Genomic DNA, 10,164 nt, shown 5'->3' on the forward strand with positions numbered 1-10,164 from the left:
AAGTGAGCTTTTAACAACAAATTGTCATGGTCCTCACCTATTCAAGACCATCCAGGAGCTTCCCATCACACTCAGGATAGAATTCAAACTCCTTACAATGGGCCATGAAACCCCCTGGGATCTGGCCCCTCCTCTCCCTCCCACCTCACCTCCCCCACTTGCCCCCTCCCCCTCTGTGCTCAAGCCACCCTGGTTTCCTTGCCGTTTCACACACACACCAAGCTTATTCATGCCTCAGGGCCTTTGTCCTTGCTGTTCCTTCTGCCTGGAAAATCTCCCCCTCCCCACCCCGAGTCCCCCGACCCCTGAGATTCACACGGCTTACTTCAAACATCATAGTGCCCTTTCCTGACCACATGTTCTAAAACAGCCTCACCTTGCCTCTTGTTATGCTCTTCCTCTGCCTTAGTTTTCTTCAGGGCACTTATTCCTGTCTGACTTTATTACATACGTTTATTTGTTGTTTTATAGCCTTCCTCCCTTCGAAGGTAAATTCCATGAAGGCAAGGACTTTGGTACTTAGTATGTGGGTGCTTAATGAATATTTGTTGAATGAATATGTGTAATACATGAATGTGTATGAGTATCATGTTTGTGTGTAGATACATCTGCGTGGATAGGTATCTGTGAGAACATCTATGTGTGGAACTGTGGAAGTAATGACATTGTGTTTGTGAATGTTGATGAATCTGTGTGCAAATTTGACTGCTTACGTGAATGCTTTGCTGAGAATGTCTGCGTATGTGTATTTGTGCATGAACCGTGTGTATGCCCGTGTGTGCATGTATGTGCTGTGGATGTTTGGTGATGTGTCCACTTCAGTGAGGGTGGGGAGCTGAGACATCTGGACACGTTCTTCCTCTTATCAAATGGACCACATTCCAAAAGTGACGTTTCAGGCCGATACATGGTGGGCACTCAGATGAGGACTGCAAGGGTCTGGAGGAGCCCTGGGGCTGGTGGGGCCCCGGCAGCCTCATGCTGATGCGAGCCATCTCAGCAGAAGGGATGTGCTCTCTGATGCGTTGGCCAGCAAAGAATGAGGCTGAAGCAATGTGGGGCAGAGCAGGCCTTGCACAGGCTGTGTGGCCTCAACATGTCACTGCTCTTTCTCCAAGCCCCAGTAGACTCATCGGTAAATGGGGTTCATTGCTCTTGGCCTGCTTGCTTCTTGGGAATACGGTGAGAATAGAGGGAGGCAATGGCAGTGTGTGTATCACAGTCATAGTAACAGTGTTCTTAAAGCTGTGCAGCATATGAGGGTTGTAATCCACTATCTCATCAGAGCGAATGCCTCAGTGTTCCCAGGCCAGCTCTGGACTTGGCCCCGTGTGAGCCTCAGTGGCTGTTTGTTGAATAAATAATAGGTGTGTGAGCAAAATAATGATGTACAAGTGAGTAAGTGCCTGGGTGATTAAATGAAGAGATGACTGCATGAGGCAGCAAACGGACTGATGAATCCCAATAAGTAACATGTTTGAGCACACGCTACGTGCCAGACCCTATTGTAAAGGCTTCTCTTAATCCATGCAACCAACCCCATGAGATAAGTACTATTACTAACCCCATTTTGCAGATGGAGAGACTGAAGGTCAGAGAAGTTAAGTGACTTACTCAAAGCCACAAAGCTCCCAGGTGGCAGAGTGGAGATTCCAGCCCAGGCAGGCTGACTCCAGAGCCCAGAGCACTAAACCCTACACAAGTCCTGCTGCGTGAATCGATGAATGAGTGGGTGAATGAATAAATACATGCAGGAGCCCTCTTGCTCTTAGCTGTGGGCAAGGCAGGCCACTTTCTGACGGGGAAGCAGAATCTCTCAGGGGTGAGGTGGGCATCCAAGGCCCGGACCTTGGGTGGTGTCTCTGCCAGGGTAGAGTGTGACCGCATGGCCTCACTCACGTCCCCTCCCTCTCCCTGGTCTGCAGGCACATGCCGCGATGCAGCACTACGGGGTGAACGGGTACTCACTGCACGCCATGAACTCGCTCAGCGCCATGTACAACCTGCACCAGCAGGCGGCCCAGCAAGCCCAGCACGCCCCTGACTACCGGCCCTCGGTGCACGCGCTTACCTTGGCCGAGCGCCTGGCTGGTAAGGGCCGTTTGTGGGGACGGGGGCTGGGGGGTGGAGGAGAGATCTGGGGGAAGAGGCTCTGGAAGGTGAAGACAGGAGGAAGTACTGGGAACGTTTACTCTGGGAGACTCAGGAAGACGTCAATTCAAAATCTGTGTGTGAGTGTCCAGAGCACCCTTGTTAGCCAGCACTGTGCTGGGCCCTGGAGCTGCCCTATGCCTTCAGATTCCCTTAACCACCCTGTGAGGGAGGGATTCATTAGCCTGTCTCACAGATGGAGAGACTGAGGTAGGAGGTAAGGGACTAGCCCAGAGCATTCCAGCTCGGAAGTGGCTGGAGTGCCCAGGGAGTCCCATCTGTAACAGCTCCCATGTTTTGATCACTGACTGTATGCCAGGCACTGTGTGAGGCGCACTCTCTCTCTCTGTGCGTCTAACCATTCAACTCGAGTAAAGGGAGGTTATTATGTCCATTTTAAGGACAAGGAAATGGAGGCTCAGAGAGGTTAACTCTAGGCAGGGCCGGGGTAGGAGATTAGAATGTGACATTATGGCTAAAAATCTGAGCTTTGAAGTTACAGACTTGCAGTCATTGTAGGGTCTGCCCACTCACCTCTCTTCTCTGAGCCTCAGCTTCCCCCTTTATAAACAGGGAACATGTTGGAATGTTCCCATAGGATGGTTGGGATGTTATTTGAGATAACATACTCAAGGTATTCAGTAAGGGCTTGTAGGTGCTCAGAGGAAATTATTACCCAGGTCCCAAGCGAAGTGCCCATGAGGGAGCCGCAGCCTGGTCCCCCCTCCCCCAGTTCAACTGATTGTTGCCCTGCCCTGGCAGCCCCTCAGTGAGCATGGGAAGGATTTGATGCCATAGGTGGGGAACGTGATTTCCTGGGAGGTGAAGCCACCCACCCCATCCTGTCCCAGGGCAAACCTCAAGCAGCTGGTGAATTGCTCTGGCCCTGGGCCAGGTGGTCCTCAGAGGGCTTTAGGGCACTCCCAGGGAGACCAGGTGCCCAGAGACCCATGAGAGGGCACGGCAGGAAGAATGTGGCCAGGATCAAATGGTGGGGCAGACTAGAGAAGCATGATCAGCTGATGCAGTCAGGGAGGGCTTCCTGGAGGCCATGGAGCAGGAGTCAGGCCTTAAGAGGGCAAGGAAGGGGGACTAGCATGAGTAAAGGCACAGAAATGGGATGGGATACGAGGCCTGGGTAGGGGTTCCGGTCTGGCAGGGAGGGTGAGGCAGCCGCTTCTACTCCTCTAGACCCTGCCAGGCTCTGGGAAGGGCTCAGTGGATAAAATGGAGCCCCTGGTCACCTTCTGTAGATTAGCATGGGGTCGTCAGTCTCCAGTATGGGAATGTGGGTGCAGTCCTGCCTGGGCTATGGCTGCTTCTCTGGTTTGGAGTGAATTCCCTGTGCCCAAGCTGCTGGTGACCTTTGATCCTTACCATGTTCCAGGGCTCACAGAGGAAGAGTCAGGGACAGAGGCTCACCTCTGCTGGTGGGGACAGAGGAAGTGGAGTATTCAGTGCTCCCACCAATTCTCTAGTCTTAGGAAGGAGGGATATGAGCTCCAGGCGGGCCTTTGTATGGAGGCCTCGCCTTCCAGCAGGAGGTTTTGCTGATGGTACAGAGAGCCTGGCCTCCCAGGCTGTGACTCCCTGCCACCTTTGTAGTCCCTGGAGCCAGCAGCAGAAGGCTGACCTGTTGCTCCCACACCCAGTGTTCTACTGAGAGGGGTCCTCACTCCTTCCCCTCCCACAGCATGACCAGCGTGAGCTCAGGGCTCGGTCCAGGCTGGGATTAGTGCCAGTTTGTAAGAGGTTCAGGGTTCCCTCTTTACACTGAAGAAGGAGCAGCCCAAAGTCTGAGGCTTCCTGGATACCCAGTTGCCTCCTACTTCCTCGTTCAGAGTGTGGCGTTGACTTCCCAGTCCCTGGAGTGCAGGGGAAGGACCTTGGCAGCCCAGTGCAGAGGTTGACACAGCTTGGGTTCCCTTCAGCATAGATAGTGCAGGGTCCACTTATGGGTGATGGTAGGCGGGGAGAGAGAGGTTAACTGTCCATCCTCCAGGGACTGGTCAAGCAGAAGGGTTGGAGGCTAGACAGCAACCCCAGACAGATATCTATGCTGGGAGGTTCATGTTCCCAGCACGTGGGCAGGACTTTGGAATCTGTGGTCCACCAGGCCTGTCTCCCCTCCAAGCCTGTGGTGGTTAGTACCTGCTCTCTTTGTCCTTCCCTCCTGGAGGAAGCAGCTAGAAGGGTCAAGACCACACGCAAGAAGCCTTTCCTGTGTTCTGAGGGCCCTGCCAGAGCCAGGGTTTCTGTTGAGACATAAGAGCAGGAGCCTCAGGTCCTGCCATCAGAGATTCATAGGACAACGGGGACGATGAGATTCATACCCAGAGGACATAGGATCAAGTGCCAGTGAATTCCATCTACTCAGTCAGACCTCACCTAACTGTACCTTGCAGATAAGTCATGGCCTGGCTTCTCATGGTCGGGACAGTATTCTGTTGGTATCTAGAATCTAAGGGTCATAGGCTATTAGAAGCTTTGTGACATGGACTTCCAAATTATTAGCATCATGTACTCTCAGAATATTATACCCTTATTATTCTGGGACTTTAAGGATTTTAGGGCAATGCCCACCCACCTACCTACCCACCCACCCCAAACCAAATAAGGAAGATCCCCCTCAGTCATATTCCTGACAGCCATTCATAGAGATGAGCTAGACCTCAGTGGTCCTGATAGTGAATGATGGGGTGGAGCGATCTTGAAAATCCAGCCACATGGAGAGGAGATGGGTGATTTCCAAGGGGGAAGGACCAGGGTCTTGCTCTGGCAGGAACACAGTGGGTCAGAGCAGGGTAAGATTCAAACTCTATTTCCCATAATTAAATGGGCCCCCTCTCCTTGCCCTCCAACGGCTGTACATTTCAAGACATCATCTTGGAGGCCCGCTATGGCTCCCAGCACCGCAAACAGCGTCGCAGCCGCACGGCGTTCACGGCTCAGCAGCTCGAGGCCCTGGAAAAGACCTTCCAGAAGACTCACTACCCGGATGTGGTGATGCGTGAGAGGCTGGCCATGTGCACCAACCTACCTGAGGCCCGGGTACAGGTAGGACCCAGCTCCTCTAGCTAGACCTTGCAGGCAAGCACCAGCCCATCAATCTGGCTTCCTGCTGTCCAGGAGCCAGCACTTCAGCCCTCGGTGCCAAACTGCAACGGGTGTCTCCATGAATGCCTTCAGTGACAGGGAGGGTGGGCTGGAAAGGATTGTGGGTGTGTGTTTGCTACAGGGCGGGGGCAACCTTGTCACTCACATTCCCTGCGGGAGCACCCTGCTCCACAACTCTGCTGCCCCCCCCCACTCCTGCTGCTCCCCCCTGACTCCTGCTGCTCCCCTTCCCACTCCTGCTGCTCCCCCTCCACTCATGCTGCTCCCCCCAACTCATGCTGCTCCCCTCCACTCATGCTGCTCCCCTCCTACTCATGCTGCTCCCCTCCCACTCCTGCTGCTCCCCCTCCACTCATGCTGCTCCCCACCACTCATGCTGCTCCCCTCCACTCATGCTGCTCCCCTCCTACTCATGCTGCTACCCCTCCCACTCCTGCTGCTCCCCTCCACTCCTGCTGCTCCCCTCCCACTCCTGCTGCTCCCCTCCCACTCCTGCTGCTCCCCCTCCACTCCTGATGCTCCCCCCCCACTCCTGCTGCTCCCCCCCAACTCCTGCTGCTCCCCCTCCACTCCTGCTGCTCCCCCCCGACTCCTGCTGCTCCCCTCCCACTCCTGCTGCTCCCCCTCCCACTCCTGCTGCTCCCCCCCCACTCCTGCTGCTCCCCCTCCCACTCCTGCTGTTCCTCCTCCACTCCTGCTGCTCCCCCTCCACTCCTGCTGCTCCCCCCCAACTCCTGCTGCTCCCCTCCACTCCTGCTGCTCCCCTCCCACTCCTGCTGCTCCCCCCCGACTCCTGCTGCTCCCCCTCCACTCCTGCTGCTCCCCCCCCGACTCCTGCTGCTCCCCTCCACTCCTGCTGCTCCCCCCCGACTCCTGCTGCTCCCCCCCCCACTCCTGCTGCTCCCCTCCACTCCTGCTGCTCCCCCCCGACTCCTGCTGCTCCCCCCCGACTCCTGCTGCTCCCCCTCCACTCCTGCTGCTCCCCCCCGACTCCTGCTGCTCCCCTCCACTCCTGCTGCTCCCCTCCACTCCTGCTGCTCCCCCCCGACTCCTGCTGCTCCCCCCCCACTCCTGCTGCTCCCCTCCACTCCTGCTGCTCCCCTCCCACTCCTGCTGCTCCCCCTCCACTCCTGATGCTCCCCCCCCACTCCTGCTGCTCCCCCCCAACTCCTGCTGCTCCCCCTCCACTCCTGCTGCTCCCCCCCGACTCCTGCTGCTCCCCTCCCACTCCTGCTGCTCCCCCTCCCACTCCTGCTGCTCCCCCCCCACTCCTGCTGCTCCCCCCCCACTCCTGCTGCTCCCCCTCCCACTCCTGCTGTTCCTCCTCCACTCCTGCTGCTCCCTCTCCACTCCTGCTGCTCCCCCCCAACTCCTGCTGCTCCCCTCCACTCCTGCTGCTCCCGTCCCACTCCTGCTGCTCCCCTCCCACTCCTGCTGCTCCCCTCCACTCCTGATGCTCACCCCCACTCCTGCTGCTCCCCCCCGACTCCTGCTGCTCCCCCTCCACTCCTGCTGCTCCCCTCCACTCCTGCTGCTCCCCCCCGACTCCTGCTGCTCCCCCCCCACTCCTGCTGCTCCCCTCCACTCCTGCTGCTCCCCCCCCGACTCCTGCTGCTCCCCCCCGACTCCTGCTGCTCCCCCTCCACTCCTGCTGCTCCCCCCCCGACTCCTGCTGCTCCCCTCCACTCCTGCTGCTCCCCTCCACTCCTGCTGCTCCCCCCCGACTCCTGCTGCTCCCCCCCCACTCCTGCTGCTCCCCTCCACTCCTGCTGCTCCCCTCCCACTCCTGCTGCTCCCCCTCCACTCCTGATGCCCCCCCCCACTCCTGCTGCTCCCCCCCAACTCCTGCTGCTCCCCCTCCACTCCTGCTGCTCCCCCCGACTCCTGCTGCTCCCCTCCCACTCCTGCTGCTCCCCCTCCCACTCCTGCTGCTCCCCCCCCACTCCTGCTGCTCCCCCTCCCACTCCTGCTGCTCCCTCTCCACTCCCGCTGCTCCCCCCCAACTCCTGCTGCTCCCCCCCACTCCTGCTGCTCCCCTCCCACTCCTGCTGCTCCCCTCCCACTCCTGCTGCTCCCCCTCCACTCCTGATGCTCACCCCCACTCCTGCTGCTCCCCCCCGACTCCTGCTGCTCCCCCTCCACTCCTGCTGCTCCCCCCCCGACTCCTGCTGCTCCCCTCCCACTCCTGCTGCTCCCCCTCCCACTCCTGCTGCTCCCCCTCCCACTCCTGCTGCTCCCCTCCACTCCTGCTGCTCCCCTCCCACTCCTGCTGCTCCCCTCCACTCCTGCTGCTCCTCACCCTGTTCCCAGGTGTGGTTCAAGAACCGCAGGGCCAAGTTCCGGAAGAAGCAGCGCAGCCTGCAGAAAGAGCAGCTCCAGAAGCAGAAGGAGGCTGAGGGCTCCCACGGGGAAGGAAAGACTGAGGCCCCGATTCCAGACACCCAGTTGGAGACTGACCAGCCCCCCAGCCTGCCCAGCGGCGACCCCCCTGCTGAGCTTCACCTGAGCCTATCTGAGCAGTCGGCCAGTGAGTCAGCCCCTGAAGACCAGCTCGACCGGGAGGAAGACCCCCGGGCAGGGGCTGCAGATCCCCAAACTGAGAAGAGCCCTGGGGCTGAGAGCAAGGGGCTGGGCTGCAAGAGGGGCAGCCCCAAGGCAGGTGAGGCTCGGCAGCAGCTGTGGGTGGGCCGGGGCCCAGCCTAGGGAGGACAACCAGGTCTAGTAGCACGGGGGCCTGGCTACGCGAGGGGGGTCAGAGCAGTGGTAGAATTAGCCTTTGTGGCACTGAACCTGACCCAGAGAAAGGACTTGGCCATAGCAGGCCTGTTCCAGGTGGTCACCCTTTAGTTGCTGAATCCTGGAAAGGTCCAGGGAATTCGGGGGGTCGGGGGAGAGGCTCTGTGGCAGGGGAGGGGTACTTGGGGAGCTCAGGGCAAAAGCTATTTATCACGCATTGTGGAAATTTTCCAGTATTTTAACAACCAGTACAGATGTACCAGTGCATATTGGGTGAGTACCATATGGGTACCAGAGAGTCCCACATGCAGCAGAGACTCAGAGCTGTGTTTTTGAAGGAACAGAGCTCTGGCAGGAGGCATAGCTCAGACACAAACCCTGGGCTCAGGCAGGGAGGGGATGGGGCTGTGAGCTGAGAACTGGAGGGGAAGGGGAGCCACAGACAGGAGAGGGGAAGGGGAGGTGACCACCCTTGAAAAGAAAAGGAGTCTTTGGGAGGGACATTTCTGTGCTACCTGATTTGCTTATGGCTCAGCCATTCCCCATGTCAATCTGTGATTCTGTTGTGACGATTTCAAGAGTAAATAAAACTCTTTTGTCCCACCAAAACCAAACAACAACAACAACAACAACAAAAAGAAAGAAAGAAAAGAAAAGGAGTCTCCCTAAGAAGTCAGACATGGGGGCCTTGGCAGAGTCTGGTGCTCCTCCAGGAAGCTTGGGTCCCTCCCTCCCGGGATTCTGGGGGATGCTCAGCCCTGGCTGAGATGGGTGGATATGGTTTCAGCCAAAGCCTGTCCTGTCTGCAGCTCCAAGGGGGTGGCAAGGCCGAGGCAGCCCCTCCTGGCAGACCAGTGCCCTGTCCTGAGTCCTCGATTCTTGGTTCTCTGCTTGCAGATTCCCCGGGCAGCCTGGCCCTGGCCCCTGCAGCCCCCGGGGGCGGCCTCCTGGGCCCCTCCCACTCTTACTCCTCATCCCCGCTGAGCCTCTTCCGTCTGCAGGAGCAATTCCGCCAGCACATGGCCGCCACCAACAACCTGGTGCACTACTCTTCCTTCGAAGTGGGGGGCCCGGCCCCTGCTGCTGCTGCGGCTGCCGCCGCCGCTGTGCCCTACCTGGGCGTCAACATGGCCCCTCTGGGCTCACTGCACTGCCAGTCCTACTACCAGTCGCTGTCAGCGGCCGCTGCTGCCCACCAGGGCGTATGGGGGTCTCCACTGCTGCCCGCACCCCCCGCAGGCCTGGCACCTGCCTCGGCTGCCCTGAACAGTAAAACCACGAGCATCGAGAACCTGCGGCTTCGGGCCAAGCAGCACGCGGCCTCCCTGGGACTCGATATGCTGCCCAACTGACTGCTTGCCTCCCACCCAGCCAGGGCTCTTGGGTGCCCCCAGCCCAGCCCCATGGTTATCCCAAGACGGCTCTCAGGGAGTTAACTCCAGGAGCCCAGGGACCCCGGAGCCTTGGAGTCCTGCTTCCTATCCCTCTCCCCCTCCCCCCGCCAGAGCTCCAGCCCGCGGTGAAGCCCACACCTACGCCCTCTGCATGGCCCTGCTTGGATCCCACGGAGGCTGAATGGGGAGGAGGTGAGAGGCTGGTGCCCCCAGCTTTCCTCGGGGAGTGAGAAGCTCTCGCTGGCTAGATCCCCGCCTCAGCGTCACCTCCTCCCATCCCTCCCTTCCTCCCCTTCTGTCCCTAGTCAGTTGGTGTGTGGAATGTGAGATACATAAAGCTATATTTTCAGGCACCTGCCTGCCCCAGGCCCCCTGCCCCGCTCCATCTCTTCTCCTCTGCTGCTCCTGCCTCCACCTGCAGCTTCCGCATCTCACTCTGGCCTTCCCTTCTCTCTGTCTCTCTGTCTCCCCCTTCCTTCTTCCCTGACCGCTCTCTCCCTGTCTCTGTCCAATTCCCCACCCCTTCTCTCCCCAGCCTCTGTCTTCCCCTACTCTGGATCTTTCCGCATGTCTCTCCTCCCTGCCCCTGCTTTCTTTCTTTGGTGCTGGCTGTGTTGGTGTCGTCAATTCCCAAGCTATGTTTTGTTTGGGGTTGTGGCTTTTTAGTTTTAGTAATTTTGCTTCTTCCTGTTCCTCTCCTTTTGCTTCTTCCCTGCCTGTCTCCTCCCCGCCGGCACCCTCTTGAGGCAGCTGTTCCTTTGCATCC

At 58.5% G+C, this 10,164-nt stretch overlaps 1 protein-coding gene across 1 annotated transcript; it reads left to right on the forward strand.

The window, feature by feature from the left end:
• The first annotated feature begins 1,928 nt into the window (after nucleotides 1-1,928).
• Nucleotides 1,929-9,883, forward strand: DMBX1 (diencephalon/mesencephalon homeobox 1). The gene is made up of 4 exons (XM_036868455.1): nucleotides 1,929-2,091; nucleotides 5,030-5,208; nucleotides 7,579-7,927; nucleotides 8,902-9,883. The coding sequence occupies exons 1-4, from the start codon at nucleotides 1,938-1,940 to the stop codon at nucleotides 9,354-9,356; spliced, it is 1,137 nt and encodes a 378-aa protein (XP_036724350.1). The 5' UTR covers nucleotides 1,929-1,937; the 3' UTR covers nucleotides 9,357-9,883.
• The last annotated feature ends 281 nt before the right edge of the window (nucleotides 9,884-10,164 follow it).

This window comes from Balaenoptera musculus, chromosome 1 (assembly GCF_009873245.2).
Source record: "Balaenoptera musculus isolate JJ_BM4_2016_0621 chromosome 1, mBalMus1.pri.v3, whole genome shotgun sequence".
In the NCBI taxonomy this organism is placed as follows: domain Eukaryota; kingdom Metazoa; phylum Chordata; class Mammalia; order Artiodactyla; family Balaenopteridae; genus Balaenoptera; species Balaenoptera musculus.

Bases quoted from the DNA above. Each gene is read 5' to 3' on its own strand.
- DMBX1 (XM_036868455.1), top strand. From the start codon at position 1,938: ATGCAGCACTACGGGGTGAACGGGTACTCACTGCACGCCATGAACTCG. The intron at 5,209-7,578 runs GTAGGACCCAGC...CCCTGTTCCCAG, and splicing joins TACCTGAGGCCCGGGTACAG to GTGTGGTTCAAGAACCGCAG. The intron at 7,928-8,901 runs GTGAGGCTCGGC...CTCTGCTTGCAG, and splicing joins GAGGGGCAGCCCCAAGGCAG to ATTCCCCGGGCAGCCTGGCC.